The sequence below is a fragment of a genome, unplaced genomic scaffold, assembly GCF_019419815.1.
Source record: "Pyrus x bretschneideri cultivar Hongxiangsu unplaced genomic scaffold, Pyrus_bretschneideri_v1 Contig12, whole genome shotgun sequence".
Classification (NCBI taxonomy): domain Eukaryota; kingdom Viridiplantae; phylum Streptophyta; class Magnoliopsida; order Rosales; family Rosaceae; genus Pyrus; species Pyrus x bretschneideri.
The window spans coordinates 3,722,055-3,739,617 of NW_025999413.1; the positions used below are offsets into that span (position 1 = coordinate 3,722,055).

Here is a 17,563-nt window from a genome sequence, read left to right on the forward strand (position 1 = left end):
GGCTTTCCAAGTCCTAAAAGCAACTGCTTTAGCTCGCTAGGCATTCCAAATATATTTGCAGTGAGCACATCATTTCAACGGTCCCTGATTTACAGCTGAAGTTGACAGGTAATGAGAGTAGAAGTTCAAGCTAAGAGAAATTCTATAAAGTCTTTAAGGGAAGAGATCCCCATTTCTTGAAAAAAATCGAAATTAGTCACAAAGGACTCGTAGGCTTGTAACTCAAGTGATTATGAGTCACAACTAGATTCCTAGTGGCCATGGCCACCACCCCAACTTTTTTCTAACCTTTTGACATGCAAAGTTACATACAATATGGTAGGAGATTTTTAGTGAAAGAGTAGATGGTGGCTCCCAATCCAAGTTAATGCACATGTGTGAATATTATTGGTTATGGATTTTGCCAGCCCCCCAACCCAAATTTTGGCTCTTCTCTTGATTAAAAGTACTAAGTATTAACTTTTGATGATGCATATAAGGTTTTGTGTTCAATTTTTTTCTTTTTCTATCATCGTTTGTATCAACAAAAATGAAATTTTGGTCGAATCAAAATGTGTTCGTTGTGATTTTTATAAAAAAAAGTCCACAATATTTTCTTACAAAACCAGTTACTTCTGCATGGGAAGATATCTTGCTCTTGTTGTTGGTATATTTCATTAATATATATATATATATATGCATGTGTGTGTGTATATATATATATGTGGTGTTGCGTGCATAATGGGATAAAGGCTGCAGTGCCTTGTGTGAAGAAACACAACCGAAGGCTGCAGTGTCGTGTCTTTTGGCAAAAGGAGCATGGCTGCAGTTCCATGTTTCTGGTGCAATAACGTGTCTTTTGGTAAAAGGAGCATGGCTGCAGTTCCATGTCTCTTGGATGAAGAAGCACAACTAAGGGATATGTCGCTTGCTATGAAATCAAAAAGTGATGACTTCTTGCAGTTCCGTGTCACTAACAATGGGATTGCATCTTTTCAGAAAATGAAAGATGCAGCAGGGTGCGACTTTGATTAAAAGATGCATTCATTCGGTGGTAATGATGCAGGAAAGAACATGACTTTTTTTATGCACACTTTGATCCATCTTCAAAGGGTTCCATAGTATCTATATCTAGCTTATGTTGGCTGCATATTTGGATATATATACAATTCTTCAAACAATAATTTCTTATCCTCTTTCTCTCCATCAAAATTATATAGTTTCCCTTTAGAAGATTTCAAGGGAATTTCAGTTCTTACTAAACTAATATTCCAAACTTTGTTGTATTCTGAAAGTGATTTGTTTTAGACCCGTTAGCAAACTCATATTAGAGTGGGGGCAAATATCACTTTAAGGAAAACGTATTAACGTGTCTCAAAGTCAGTTTTCTGTGAAATTCTCAACCTTATTCTAACACTTGTGTAGAAACAAAGAGTCCCCTTCTGATAGAAAGACTGCTCAACTCAACTGCTTGCAATTTAAGGGCTTGAATTGAGTTCTCTTCAACAGCAAAATATCTGTCTTTTTGGCCTCAATTTGCAGTTCCTTTCCACTCGCTTTGATGAATATACGGGAGGTCCCGCCACCGAAACCATGAAACCATGGATAGTATGACGACAAATCAACATAGTTATTGGCTTGGAAAATAATTGATAGCTAGCCCATTAGTTGTGAATTAGTTCTTCAAAAGGTTGGATGTAAACCTCAACTGGTTATTATGTGTGAAGCGTAATTCTATTTGTATTATTCACGTGTTCCCATATAGCTAATGAGTTTTATGGTGGAATCTCAACTTTCTTCATAGTATTGGAATAGATTGTCTTATTTGTGAAGCTCAATAGCTACACGTTACCAAATTTGTGTTGTTCACGTGTTAGACTTAAAAATTTGTCATATGTGCGGGACGAGAGCGTGTTGAGAGTGAATCTCACATCGAAGAAAGAAGGAACATTGCATGTACTTATAAGTAATTGAGTTATTGCCTATATTGCCAATTAATTTTATGATTGAATCCCAACATTTTTATTGTTATGTGTAAAAACATGGTTATTTATTGCATTGGGTCATAAAGCTTAATTGCTAATTTATAAGTTCAAACAAAAGCGGCAAAGTTTCAAGCAAATGTGATTACACTAGAGTTTCACAAAATAACTTAAACGTAATTGCCAATTACAAAAACAAAATAAAAATCAGTGATTTATGAAGAAACAACAAGAACATTTCTAACATGCTTCTAATGAAAACGTTTATAAACAAAAATGTACCCGTTATATTTTCTTTTGTAAATGTATTCTTTCGTGAACCAACACATCTATTTCTACGCTAACGAATTTTTAATATAGGTTTTGCCACATTTTTAAGAGAAGTATTGAATTTTTTTTTATATAAGGGTTTTTCCTCGAAAGAACATGCTAGAATTCATAAGGAGTCTATTTCATGCTTCGGATTTGTTATAGAAAGTAGTTTGATTGCCAACGCAAATGGAAGATTCTGGTGATAAGGTCTAAGTCTAAAATTGTCAACCCACAAGGCAAAACGCTCTTTCCTATTGGGTCGTTTAAGAAAATCCAGAGGCTAAGCCGCTGGTTTTAGCCGTAGGTGGTCAAAAGTATATTGCTGCCCACAGTAAGTAGCTCCTAATTTTCCAAATACCATATTTTCCAATCCACGTAACACTATATATATGCATACATGGCACATAGAAATACAAACGCAACAGGAAAAAGCAGGAAGCAGAAAGAAAAAAAGCAAATTACTTTCTTCTCACATATCTCAAATTCAGATGGGGCGTTGGGTGAGGCCTGAGGTGAGAAAGCTTTCGGCTTTTAGTTTAATTACTTTTTTTAAATATGTTAGCAGTTAGGGTACTCTTTGCATTCGAATTAGAATCTCTCTTGTAAGATAAAGTAATTTAGAATAAATCCAGGTTAGTGATTTTTACAAACTTATTTTTATTTTATATACTCATCTCTTTGTTTTTGTCTTTTAATAAAGGAGAAAATGAATTTGCGAAAATCATTTTCTCAAGACTAATTAGTTTTGTGAATAAAAATATCCAATAAAGCTAATTAATCCGAATTTTTGGGTGACATATATATTTAGGTGTACCCGTTAATGGCTGCGATGACATTTGTTACAAGCTTGTGCGCATTTCAGCTTACAAGGAACATGTTCCTCAACCCTGAAGTCAGGTACAGATTCATATACACACACAGATATATATATATATATATATATTTTTTTTTTTCCCCTTAAAGATCTTAATTTATAAACGTGCTCATTGGTTAATTAATTTGCAGAATCAACAAAGCTCACCGTCGAATGGCCGTACTTGAAAACGAAGAAGAGGGAGAGAAGTACGCCGAGCACGGCCTACGGAAGTTCCTCCGCACACGGCCACCGGAGATCATGCCTACCATCAACCACTTTTTCTCTCAAGAAAAATGATTTCAGACGCGTTCGTGAAAAATTTACTTGTGAAGGGGGGTTTATTTTTTAAGAGTTTTATAGCAACTTGTTCATCTCGGTTTATACTATTTTGCTTTGGGCCGTTTAATCGTGTATTGTGAAATTCCACAGAAGTCATTCATGTTTCCCCATTTTGTATAAAAAATAAATTATTCATAATGAGCCTGCCGTTTTGATACTTTGGAAAGAATCCTATTAAAAAAAAAAAAGGAGAAAGAAATCAATCTTTTTTTTGTTGTTCTGATAATTCAATACATTATTAAAAAAGTTAAGGTTTCATCATAAAACTAATTGGTAATATAGAGATTAGCCCAACCTCTTAACACGCCCTCTTACGTGTAGCAAATTTTCAAGCCTAACACGTGAACAACATAAAGCCGTTTGGCTTCACACGTGGGACAACCTGCTCTGATACTTGAAGAAAGTTGAGGTTCCATCATAAAACCAATTGGCAATTTGGAGAGTAACCCAACCTCTTATAAGCTCATGCAAGATCCCTCATCTCATAAATGTGGGACTCATTCTCAACACATTATACTGAACTAATTTTTTTTTTTCCGGTAACAATGCAGAAGTAGTTTAACACCAGGCAATCAACTCCAAACATTTCCAAACTGTGAAATTCCGTCCACGGACTTCACTATTTAAAATTACATATTTTGTGTTCTTAAGTTCGACCCGTTTATATTTGCAGCGCATAATTTTTTTTAGTAAAAGAATGAAAAAGCCCTTAATGGACTAAATGGAATTTTCAAGGACATATTTGATGTGTGTATATATGTAACGATCCGTCCCTAAAAATTATGATTTTTATAATTTTTAAATGTGAATTTACAAAAATGTCCTTCGAGGTAAAGTGTTGACTCTTGTTGACTGCTGTGTCGTGTCATTTAAGACTCGTTTTCTTGGCGTATTCTCGTAGAACTCGTCTCTATGAACGTGTGGGCGCAAACAGAATGTAATTTGAAGTTATAACGAAGATTCTACGAACCTTTAAACGTCGAGGATATTTTAGTAAATTAATAATTAATTAAATATATGGTATTTTGTTGGATCGTTAGATGAGTGTCACGTGGGGCCACCCCCACTTTTCTGGAACATTCTCTCTCTTTCTTTTTCTTCTTTCTTCCGTAGCTCTTCTCTTACTCTCTTAACTCTCTCTCTCGGCTCTTCCTTTCTCCTGTGAAACAAACCACCATCATCACCAAATCCTTCGACTTGTTGAATATCAAAACCGCTATCTGCATGTCTTCACCGCCATAAACCCAGTTTTGAGTTTTGTTTCATTGAAAACGAACCCGAAACACAAGTTCGAAGAACAAGGTTTTGGGCTGAGACTTCTAGGCGTGATTCAGATAATTTCCAGCCATATTTTGAACTCTAAACAGGTATAAATCTATTCCTCTCGTCGATTAGATAAATTTTCATGTTCGGATCGTTTAATTTGGTGAAGAAATGAGAAAGTTATAACGATTTAAAGTTTGCCCAGTTTCCAGCGATCTCCGCCACTTTAGAGTCATTTTTCGGTCAAATAACGGCGATATAGTCATTTTACAAGGTACCAATCTCTTCCTCTCATCGAGAACTATGATTTTTGGTTTTGAATCACTTTATTTCGTTCAGTATTGACAAAGTTATGGACGTTGAAAGGTTGCCCAGAAATTCTGACGAATTTCCCTGTTTTCCTGCGGACAGCCGTCTTTCAGGCCATTTTCTGGCCATCTCTGGCGATCATTTGGAATCCAAGCAAGTATAATTTTGTTCTATACTTCTGTAGCTTCGATTTGGTATATTATGAGTCAAATTTGGTTGAGAAACAAGTGAGATATGGAGTTCTAAAGATTGCCCAGGAAATCTGCAAAATCTGCAGAATCCTGCGAAGTTCTATTAAGCTCCGCCACTTAATTAGAATAGTAATCGACGATCAAACCATTGGATTGTCACCAAACTTTAATACGTTATAGTACGTAATATTTGAGGACCAAATGAACTTACGGATCGGGAATCTGACGTAGGGATCTTTCCGAATTAGACTTGTAAGTTCATAAAATAAAACATTGACCGTCACTTGAATTTGTAATTGGCAGAGATCCAACCTTTGGATCGTAATGAAATTTTAGTATATTATTCTAGAAGTATAATGTGATCTTTGGAAGTTACAGATCATAAATCCGAGGAGAGAATCTTCCAGATCGAGTTACGTAAGGTTGTGGACTCTACTGTCGACCATTAACCGACGGTTGACTTTTGGTCAATGGGTCTCAAATCATTCTAGAACGTTCTTGGGGATTCGTTTTATGTAATTTACGTGTTTTATAGATAAGGAATCTGAGATGTGGCTTGATAATTGTTCTAGGCGCCGATCGTTCGTGATGCCTCGATGTTTATGCTAGGGAGTTGTAGCACGGACTCCAGGTGAGTGGGCCTTTGGTTTTCTATATATACGTATACATGTTTTACATTTTCCCAGAAACTGTTTTAATGTGCGTATATTTTTAAGTGTCATGTCATACTTGCATTTCATTTTAGTGTATACATTAGTATAGATATGCATATTATTGCATGAAGTTGTGGACGCCCAGGTAAATTTGAGGTGAGTACATATTGATGATAGCGATTGCAGTGTGTATGGCTATGTTTAGATGCATTTAGTGCTCATTATTCTACACCCCGGTGTTAGTGCTCCAGCCGAGGCCAGGGCCTAGCCTTCACGTGATCGTTCACCTCCCACACCACCCACTCACCTTGGATCCAAGGCAGGTGCCAGCTTGTCGTACAAACCACATTAGGTCGTTCTGACTTGTAGGTGACTTGTGATTTATCTCACAGCCTTCACGTGATCGTAGCACTTGAGCATACTTATTTACACCCAGCCTGCCGTACAGACTACATTAGGTAATTCCGACTCGTGTGCAGGAATTGGTAGATGAGCTATAGGCTCAGCCGTACAAGTCACGTTAGGTGACTCCAGCTGACATATCCTTTTATATTGATTCACAACACCTGACTTACATATTTATTACTGAGATACTTGACATGGCACATACTTTGGTTTTCATTGCTCTCAAACCTGATTTCTTTATACGTATGTAGTATTATTTTCTAGGAAATTATACGAGTTTTACGGTGAAGGTTATTATTTTTGGAAAGAGAAATGGTTTCAAAAAGCTTTGTTTTTGTCCACTCACGTTTTCTGTTTCTCGCCCCTCCAGGTTTTAGCTGCAGAAAATTCGTATCGACGAGGATTCTTGACAAATCTCAGTATAGGTGGCTACCTCTAAGGGTATGATCCTTACCCACACTACTGTACTTTACTTATGCTCTGACGTCACGTGTGAAATGGGTTCATTCCCGCTCACAGCGCACTCTTGTCTTTAGGCACTTTTAGGTTTAAATTTATTCCATTTTCCACATCACTATACTTATGGCTTCGTCACCTTCTAGGTGTTGGCCAGTCACAACTTGATTCGGAGTCCTAGTGGACATTTCGAGTCGGGGTGTGTCCATATATTTTTCCACTTTTCTTTACGTATTTGGATATTACTCGTTGATACGTACGCATAAGCGCAAACGGAATGTGATTTGGAGTTGTAACGAATGAAATATAAACGGGCAAAGGCTAGGAGTAAAATGGTAAATTTAGCCCATTTTGCTGGAAGGCTCCAGAAAATTTGGGAGCCTTCCCGTCAATTTTTAGCCAGGCGGATGGCTGTGTCTGGGGGAGAGAGGAGCTGCCCAATCAGAATGAGGGAATGAGGGAAAAGAAAGGAGACCAATCGGAGAATGAAGTGGACGAGTGCAGGGGGTCTGCGGTCTTCTACTCTCTTCCTATTTTCCTACCTAAACTCAACTTCTCCACTCGTTATCATTTTCGATCTGCTTTGTTTTGTTCACTGATAAGGTGATAGTGATACCCTCATCATTTATCAAAGTCTCAGCCTTGGGTTTTTGGTTTCAAAGAGAAATGAAACAAGTTCTTGATCCAGCTTCAGCAGCATGGTATCTAAAGTTTCTAGCTTTCCAAGTTCAAATTATTGGGATAAGGTATTCCACTCTGGTTTCTTGTCATCTGTTGGATTTGGATTGCTTTGGTTCTGTTATTTTGATTTTTTTTTTCCAATGAGTTTTGTTATTTCAAATTGGCATGCTTCATTATGTATGAGAAGTAGTTTTTGAATTAAAGAATTAGAATTCCAATAATTAAGTAGAGATTGGAGTGCGTATTTCTTGAGATACTATATATCTGCAGAATTAGGATTATTAATTTACTGTGAGAACATACATTTGGTTGAAATGTTTTGGCTGATTATCGTGCTGTCTTGGGGAGATAAGTGAAGCAATAAGGGAGGTGATGTCTATTTAGTTGTCACCAGATCACAATGTTTGTATAGATTATAGAATTTGTGAGACATGAGCTGCAGTCTTTGCACCATGATGATGCACATATCGTAGTATTGAATTAACTCTTTTACACTATTAGGAAGTGGTTATTGATATTAGTTGGAGTTAGACGAGCCCTAGCGGCTGTAAATACTTGTGTTATGTGGTAATCTAATAGTACAATAGTGCATGCTGGAAAGTCCCTTATAGCTTTAGTTTAACCATACTTCTACATTCCCAACCCTCATAGATGTATATTGGTCTTCATTATGTTTTCCGGATGACTTCAATTGTGGTACGTTAGCTAGCTATTCTATAAGTCATGTGGGATTAAAAGTGGGATCAAGTTTTATTCTCATGCTTCTTCCAAGGTGGTCTTGCTTTCCTGTAATTGCTAGGCAGGAATGTGCTATAAATAATATGGATTTTTTTTTATGATCTAGTTTGCTATTAATGAAGTCCCAACATTTATGTTTAAGAAAAATGTTGTGTAGTTGGCATGGTTTCACATCTCAGTGATAGCTTTGATGGATCATTACTCATATCATGATAAATATTGTTCCACAAAGGAACAAGATGTGTGATCACCAATAGGTAGCATTTTACCATTTATGAAGACAAACTCTGTGCACAACATTTGGTTATTTCTAGTTTGGCAATGTTACAGAGTAGATGGTTTGACTTGATGCAGGTTTATCATTTATGTGAACAACTTTAATGTATGTGATACTGGTGATTACCCTGTTTTTGTAATTATTATTCTATGTGGATATTATTATGAATATGGTTTCTATTGGATTGTTATTTTTAATATTTAGCCATCGATTTATTTTTATGGAATGTAATTTGACGTGCATAATTGAATTGTGGTTTGATTTGCCTGATTGGTATAATGTGATGAAATGTGAGGGCTAGTAGTGGACCGATAACCCATTATCATGGGGTTTGTCGTTTCGAAACTTGTTTCATACCTAGTTTCATTGTTCATTTCCTGTTTCTTTGAGCCATTTTAATATGTGTAACTTGTGCTTTGTTCCATTTCTTGTTTCATTGAGCTTTTGTAATTTTAGTACTTGTTTCTTATCTTGTTCTTCGAGCGTTGTTATATTTCTTGGACATCCGCTCGGTTCTGTTGAATGATCCAGAACTGGGTTCTGCTGAGGTTCCGTTGAGTGGTCCGGTTCCTTGCTCCGTCTAGATTCTGTTGAGTGGTCCAGAATCCCTCTACTCTGCGATTCCGTTGAGTGGTCTGGAATCTTATCTAGCTTGGATTTCATTGAGTGGTCCAATATCCATCATACTCCACGATTCTGTTAAGAGGTCTGAAATCCCTTCTTCTCCACGATTTTGTTGAGTGGCCCGGAATCGTATCCTGGTTTGGATTCCGTTGAGTAGTCCAAAATCCCGTTTGGTGTTATGGTTTTGTTGAGTGGTCTAGAACCCGATTATTTGCTTCGTTGATTCCTTGGATTGAGGTTGGATTAAGATAGCTTATTAGATGTAGGCTTGGGCCGAACTGTGTCACTTTAGCCTTGCATTTCGGTGTTTTATATATGTTATTGATTGGTTTGATTATTGGATGATGTTGGAAAGCATGTGTGTGTGAATGGTTAGATGACAATTCTTGTTTGGCTTATAGTTCATGTGTAACGTGGTACTCTATGTTGTCTGCTAGGAAGTGTATTACAAACGGTTCAAAGTCTAACAAACGGTGGACTACGAATAGCTTGATCCCTACTTGGTGTACGTAAGCAGTTTAACAACGAGGTTAGATGCAGCCATAAAGTACGCGAAAAATTACTACGCAGTTGATCGTTAGTTATGTTTGGCCCATATCCCGGAGGTGAGGTATGTTAGATGTACGGGTTTTTTGTGACGTCATGTGTCGATCCTGGACGTATGTCGGGATCGGGGTGTGACACAAACAAAAGTTGTTCAAAACAACAACTTACCCAACTGAGTGAGGTCGAGCTATGAATTGTTGAATGCCAATGAACTCGGTTTTATCAAACACCTCTATTTTACTATCTATTACACTCCTTTTAATTTTCTATTTGTTAAATTAAAGAGTGTAAAGGACAAAATTAACAGAAAGTGTGTGTACGTTTAAAAGAGAAAAAATGCATGCCAAACTGTATGGAGCCTGGGCTTGTTTTGGGCTCCCCCTACCTACTATTGTAGTCTGTTAACTATTTGTTGGATCAGATTACCATAAAGGAAAACAATTTGTTTGGATAAAAAACAGGGCCATTGCTATAGGTATGTTGTTGTTTAAGTTCGGCCCATGTGAGACAATGAATGTGTGATTCTATTTTGGTAATTGCATTTACAGCATAAAGTTTGAAGAGTCATTTGCAAAGTGAGTTATGAGGTTTCAATTTTTGTATATGACATTATGTGGTTTCTAAAGTACAATAATTTAACAATTTCGTTGTCTAATTAGATGTTAAGTATTGACAGAGTATAGACTGAGCCAACATTTGCATATTAGTAGTTTACTATTTTACTCTTTTAACCATTTTATAAAATTGACAATCAACGTGTGTCTCTTCAGTGGGCCTAATTTATATTATATCAACATTTAATGTCTAATTAGGTAGTAAAATCGACAAAAGTATTAAATTGGTTCACTTCAAAAGCAACTTGTAATATGCGAAAGTTAAAAATCTTATGATTCATTTTGAAAATGACCTCCAAACCTTATGATGTAAAATTGCAGTTTTCTTTCCTTAAACTTTGACCAATGACTAACACAAAAAAATAAGAAGGTCAAGACCATCACCATCACCATCACCTACCCCTTTATTTGAATGTGTTAATTTTACACATTTTGATACCTTGAACACATTCAATGTAGCATCCTATATTCTTTCTACATACATATTAGCCATTGGTATTCGTTTATGAATAATAATAGGCGCATCAAATAGTTACATATATATTTTGCAACCTGTGATGTGGAAACAATCAAATTTTAATTTTAATTCAAGTTAAAATTTGATTAATAATTGTAATAAAAATATATACAATGTAGAGTGTACCACAATATTTGGTGCATGAATTTGATATATGTAGCACCACCCCTTATTTATTGTCTAGATTCAACTGAATTGAATAACTTACCATCGTCAAGTCTCAAGGTATGTCAAAAACAAAAAAAGAATGAAAATACTATGCTAATATGATAAGGTTAGAAAAGATAAATTTCATTCGCGTCTTATAAATTAAAAAAAAAAATCATTCCTTCTTAGCCAAACGGCCAAGAAAGGTAGACACTTGCATACTATACATAGTTAAACACATATGGTGGATAAACAAAACATATATGGAATATGGAAATTATGCCATTTTAATTTTGTTTCTCCTTAGTCCTTAGCCACAAGTCAATATTTTCACATGGGAGTGAAGGTCCAAGGTTAAGGATGTTCCGTTACGGCTCGAGTGATTCAAACATTTCCTCTTCTTCTCCATCCCAACGTGTTTGTTGTGAATGGATGTGATTGGTTTTGTTTGGGATGAACATTTATATCCGTACCCGTAAGAACTCCCAGACAGTTTGATCTACATTCAGAAGCTCTGCGGACTTCGTTTTCTCAGCCAAAACTGAGAAACCTAAGTTCGGTCACCAAAACCCAACGACCACAGTTTCCCTTCATCACTTTTGGGTTGCAACTTCCAATATGAAGACTCTGCATCACTTTTGGGTTGCAACTTGCAACATGAAGACTCTGCAGAACTTTGGGTTTACTCAGCAGAACCTCGTTTTGTTAGTCACGGTTTTCGCAGCGGTTTTAAGCATTGGACAGTGCAAGGTTTGTGCCTCTCCTTTTCATATCTATGCATCTGAATTATGTAATTTTTGTGACAGAAAAAAGAAAGAGTGACGATATTTTGCTTTCAAATGTGTAGCTTTTGGACGAATGCTCGACGGACGCCGATTGTGAGGCCGGACTTCTCTGCGGGTCTTGCCCACAAGGCTTCTCAGGCACTAGATGTATAAGATCAGCCATTACAGATCAGTTCAAACTATTGGTATGTGACCTACCTACCCCCACTCTCTCTAGAAAATTTGGACACTTAACCTACCTACCCCCCTCTCTCTAGAAAATTTGGACACTTAACGTTTCCTGTAATATATTCAAGATTTTTGTCTTCTTATTTTTTAAAGATATAGAAATACAACCACTCAAAACTGCTTGAGCAGCTCTTGAGGCCTTTTGAGCAATACTCAAAACCCCGTTGAGTATGATCAATGCCCTCGAGTGGTTAAATTTCTAAAAGACGAGAAAAATTGAGATAAACATGACCATATCATGAAGAGGAAAAACAGGAGATTTTGAGTAGGGATGGCGTGGGGTCCACTATGTCACATTGACTCCATGGAATCTGAGCATGACTGCCGGCTCCTTCGGATGTCTTTTTTTTTTTTTTTTTTGGGTCGAGTCTTCGGATGTCACAACCATTGAAAAGAATTTTACAGTTTTCTATGCCCACAATTCACTGGCCTTAAGGAGTTTGGTTTGGGCCTGGAAATTGGGCCCGTTTAGGCCCAATAAGGGCAGAGGATACTGCACACTCATGCATGTCAATTTGGGGTTTTCACACTTTGACCTAGGGCCATCTCCAACCGAAGGATCTATAGGGCCAGCGGGCTAAAAAACGTTCGAAAACCGTTTCCAACAGAGGGTTAGGCCAGAGGACTCGTGGGTCTCATGAAATCTAAAAGGGCCAATTAGCTGGCCATTTTTAGCCAGCCAGCCAACCTGCTGGCTAGCTTAATTTCAAATTCTTTTTTTTTTTTTTTGGTTCTTTTCCATTGCCCAGCCCACTTTAGGGTTTAGGGCTTAGTCTTTTTTTATGGTCCCAGCCCACCTTTTGTTTTTATGCCCAACAGCCTTTTTTTTTTTTTTAATTTCTAATTTTTTCCTACACCATTTCTCACATATTTTTCATTATTCCATACTATCTTACTTCATTTTATTTCAATTCTTCACATTCCATACTATAGCCTTTGGCTTTTGGTTGGAGATGGTTTTTTGTGACAGGGCTAAAACAAGCCCTATAGCCCTCGGTTGGAGATGGTAAGAAATATGGTTCTGCACTGTTCATTAAAATATTAATTTCTTTGAGGTCCAAAGGGCTAAAACGAGCCCTCTGGCCAGTCTTTGGTTAGAGATGGCCTAATAGGCTTGGCAATTAGCTAGGGTTGAATGATGAGAGGTGAATTTTACACACATTTTTAAGTTCTAACACAGTTTTCTTTATTTTTTTTATATATTTGATTGAATAATCAAACGGAAACACCGAGCATGATTAAACTTTAAAAGAAATTAACATGATGTCTATTTATCATTTTCCTTGAATTATACCTTCTCTTATCTCGGATTCTCGTAGAGTTGAGCTTTATTCAATTAGCACCGAATCTGCCTCGAAAGGTTAATAGTATATTTGATTAGTTGTGTTTTTTCATTTAACATAGAACAATTCTCTGCCGTTCAACAAGTATGCGTTTTTGACAACCCACAATGCCTTTGCAATTGACGGAGAGCCATCTCATACTGGAATTCCTCGCGTTACCTTCAACAATCAAGAAGAAACTGTCACTCAACAGCTCAGTGTATTGCGTCCTTCATTCATATACATGCAGGCCTTGTGCCTTTTCAATTTTGTTCAGAAGTTGTTATTAGCACTCTCGAAAAGGTCATCATGCACAAAGTGCAGTTCTGCCTTATATGCATGATGACTTGTTAAGAGTGTTAATGGCAGCTCTCTTTTAGTCGTGTATCTCATTGCTCATTGACTTCTTACAGGGTGGAGTTCGAGCCTTGATGCTGGATACGTATGATTTTAAGGATGATGTGTGGTTGTGCCATTCTTTTAAAGGAGAATGCCATGACTTTACTGCATTTGTAAGCAATACCATCTGCCAAACTTCATTTTCTTCTTGTATATATATTCTTTGAGATTAAGAAACTTGCACACAAAATGTATTTGCCTCAACCTTGCTTCCCAAATATGTAGGGACCAGCTATAGATACACTGAAGGAAGTTGAAGCATTTTTATCAGCCAACCCATCAGAAATTGTGACATTGATATTAGAGGACTATGTGGAAGCTCCAAATGGATTGACAAAGGTCTTCGACGCTTCCGGGTTGAAGAAATATTGGTTTCCGGTGTCAAGCATGCCCAAAAATGGCCAGGACTGGCCACTAGTTAGTGACATGGTTGCCAAGAACCAAAGGCTACTTGTGTTTACTTCAAAAAAAGCCAAGGAACAATCCGAAGGAATCGCTTACCAGTGGAACTACATGGTTGAAAACCAATGTAAGAAGTAAACATACCAACTTCATTCTTTTAAAATATTATCAAATGATTTTCCATCTGTTATTAAGTTACCTGGAGCTGGATCCATATCGACAAGCATATTGCATTATCTAGTATTGGTAATGTTGTTTGCATTGTTGATATACTATCGATACTTTGAGTACATAATTGTTGATACGGATCCCGCTACATCTACCGTGGTCAGGATGCCTCTTAAGGAAGGGGAATGTATGAATGAATGTCTTATTTTACAACACAAACTTTGCAGATGGGGATGATGGAATGAAGGAAGCTTGTTCAAATAGAGGAGAATCATCACCTCTTGATGACAAGACCAAATCTTTGGTTTTGGTGAATTATTTTGCTTCTGTTCCCATTAAGAAAGGCAGTTGCGTAGATAACTCTGGGAATCTGATTAACATGCTTTACACTTGTCATGGTGCTGCTGGCAACCGATGGGCGAACTTTGTTTCTGTTGATTTTTACAAGGCATGCCTTTTTTTCTCCCCTGTTTAATAACCTCTGATTTAAATTTAGGTCTGAAATTTAAATTAGGGAAACTTTACTCATTTCTACATGCATGGTTCTTGATGCAGAGGAGTGATGGAGGAGGATCGTTTCAAGCTTTAGACAATCTCAATGGGGAGCTCTTGTGTGGATGTAACGATATACATGCATGTGTGGTAAGCTAAGAAACTTTGGTTCTTGTTCACCAAAATAATTTTTTGTATTTTAGCAAAGTTTCTTCATAAAAATATATCTTTTTTTTTTAATAATTTATGTTCTCGATTGCAGCCAGGATCACCTCCAGGGTCTTGCAAGCCATAGGAGTGACAATACAAATTCATTTAATAAAGCTTAAATCTGTAACAGAACTGTAGGAATATTGCAAGGAATCAGCATGGTTTGTAATTGCTCTTTGGAAAAAAATATATATTGAAATTCCTTGTCACATCCTTCTTAGTAGATGAAAGATGTTGTCACTCGAAAACTACCAGTTTACTCTTCAATCCTGTAAGGCTCATATAACTCGATTTTTTCACACGAACTATTTGTGTTAATGATAATTAGTTAGCTAGATAGATAAAATACAAAATGGATTCAATATCGAATTTGAGCACCTCTACGAGATAGACTTCAACATTAAATGATGTCATCTAAAACATCGTCACAGACAGTGTATGTCATAACTAAGTAGCTCCAAGGGGGATCGGATGGCTAATGTTAGCAACAACATTACTCATTTTTTAACGATATATAGTTATACTAAATCCAGATTTGTTTTTTTATACAATATGACATTTAGGGGTTTGTAAGAAACAATATGGAAGTCCACGAACAACAGTATTACATAAGAAAAATGGTTTATAAATTAACCAACAAGTGTCCTTCCAAGTGAATAAAAACTCCATTAGTATTACATGAAATATTTTTCCAGAACGTACATGATTAACTTGAGAGAATTTATGGAAGTGCATGAACAACTTAGTTCATACACGTTTAATATGTGGAAACTTGTAATGATTTCCAGCTGTCTATTGAAGGCAAAACATCCTGTGATGGAATCCTATGCTATATATTTTCAAAGTACTTATCAGAATCATTTTATTTTAATTTTGTTTTCTTAATTTGTTTATGCTGCATGAAACTAAAAGCTCAGAACTTTGGCTTTAATTATTTTGTATTTGTATAGTAACCAAAAACAAAGTATAATGTATTCCATGCTGTCTTGTGCAAACAATGGGCTACATTGATGGAAAGTGAGTATTAGATAACACAAGAAAAACCCCTTAATTATCCTTTCATGCATTGTCATGGGAACCAACCAACCACTGATAGTACTAAAATGATCGCACCTTGTTTAGTTAGGTTTAGTCTGTACCAATAATTGAGCTGTACTACATCTGTATCCAAAATCTATAATTGTTTTAGTTTTCATTTGTTCCCCTTAGTTCATTAATTCTCTCTCTCTCGGTTGATTTTGGAGAAGAAGAATCGAACATCTTAGTGAGTACATACTATAACAAACTTGAGACTATAAGCCTCTTGCAATCCTTATTTTTTCTAACATAGTTTTGTGTTTTTTTTTCCTTTTTTCTTGTTTAATTTGTTTTTTTTAACACAATCCATATTACACAACTAGGAGGAGAGAGAGTTTAATTCCGTATGGCAATGAGTTGACGAGAAAAACTCTAACTACCATAACAATTTACCACTTGCATCGCAATGCATTATTTCTTTGTTTTGTTCGACCTATATTAGGAGTAGATTGATAGATTTAATTGATGTCTCATCGATGCTAATTACAAGCAAATTAAAAAACTAAAATTGAAGTAAAGTTTTTTTTTTTTATTTTTTTTTTAATTTTTATTATGGTGAATAAAACCAAAGTAAACGTACATATTGAAGTGGATGTCACGTTCACTTAATCACTAGGGACCTGCAGGGGCAATATTTCCACGCATAGCAACAAACTGGATAATCTAACCTTAACCTTAGTAGGCTAATGTCTGGTTGAATTTTATGATCTTTGACCTACTACCCAAACGAAGAAAAGGAAAGAAAAGAACGTGAATAAAGTTTGATTAAAGGATATAGGTCTATACCAATAAAACAAGTGCACTTGACTATAAGTAATCAAATTATCAGCTCAATTTGGTGATTTCTAAGATTTGATTCGGTCAAATTCATGACTCGTGAGTGTGACCAAGTTTAATTTTTCTTATTACACTGTATTGTTATAGACTTGAAGCTTCCCCAAAAAACTGAAATTCTTGCTGATCACTAGTCAGTGACTCAGTGGTCAAATTTAACTTATTAGAAATCAGGGCTAAATTCTAAAGAACTTATATTTGTTCAGAATTTTAGCCATCCAAGATCTAACATTTCTGGCATCACCGACTGGATGGGTAGTCGTGAAACTAGCTAACTAAGAGATTCGAAGTTAAAGAGGTCATAATCTGATGAATCCAGAGTCAAACAATGCATGCATTCCCAGTAGTTTAGTTAGAGTCGAGTAGCTAATTAAATCTTATATTATGTTCCCAATTAATCTTAAGGATCTTAATTGGTGTGGAGCATGTGAGTTGGTAGGTTAGGAGGCATCCAAACACATGCTAGCAATCTTGAGCGAAGGAATAAAAATATTTATATTATTTGTAAAATCAATGTCCTTAGGTTCAATTATACAGTGGATAGGAATAATATAGGATATCAGATCAACTTGTGATTACCTAATTAATATTACTTTATTCAGTAACATGCTTCGAATTCGATGTTGCTTTTGTGCCAGAATAATGGGTTTCATGTTATTGGTGTATCATGAATGAAACATTAGAAAAATGTTTTTTTTTTTTTTTTCTTTTTAATTTTACATATTCATGGGTATTTTGTGATACAATGTTCACTGCA

General features: G+C 36.1%; 2 protein-coding genes across 3 annotated transcripts; both read left to right on the forward strand.

The window, feature by feature from the left end:
* The first annotated feature begins 2,626 nt into the window (after positions 1–2,626).
* Positions 2,627–3,625, forward strand: LOC125474119. Of its 2 annotated transcripts, none has more exons than XM_048577555.1 (3): positions 2,627–2,785; positions 3,082–3,170; positions 3,279–3,625. In XM_048577555.1, the coding sequence occupies exons 1-3, from the start codon at positions 2,663–2,665 to the stop codon at positions 3,424–3,426; spliced, it is 360 nt and encodes a 119-aa protein (XP_048433512.1). In that variant the 5' UTR covers positions 2,627–2,662; the 3' UTR covers positions 3,427–3,625. The 2 variants fall into 2 exon arrangements, with proteins under 2 accessions (XP_048433512.1, XP_048433513.1); XM_048577556.1 differs by having other exon boundaries at positions 2,752–2,905.
* A 7,321-nt stretch (positions 3,626–10,946) lies between these two features.
* Positions 10,947–15,104, forward strand: LOC125474403 (PI-PLC X domain-containing protein At5g67130-like). The gene is made up of 8 exons (XM_048578016.1): positions 10,947–11,639; positions 11,737–11,859; positions 13,307–13,444; positions 13,638–13,736; positions 13,849–14,152; positions 14,421–14,641; positions 14,749–14,835; positions 14,948–15,104. Exons 1-8 carry the CDS (start codon positions 11,508–11,510, stop codon positions 14,978–14,980), a joined length of 1,137 nt encoding a protein of 378 aa, XP_048433973.1. The 5' UTR covers positions 10,947–11,507; the 3' UTR covers positions 14,981–15,104.
* The last annotated feature ends 2,459 nt before the right edge of the window (positions 15,105–17,563 follow it).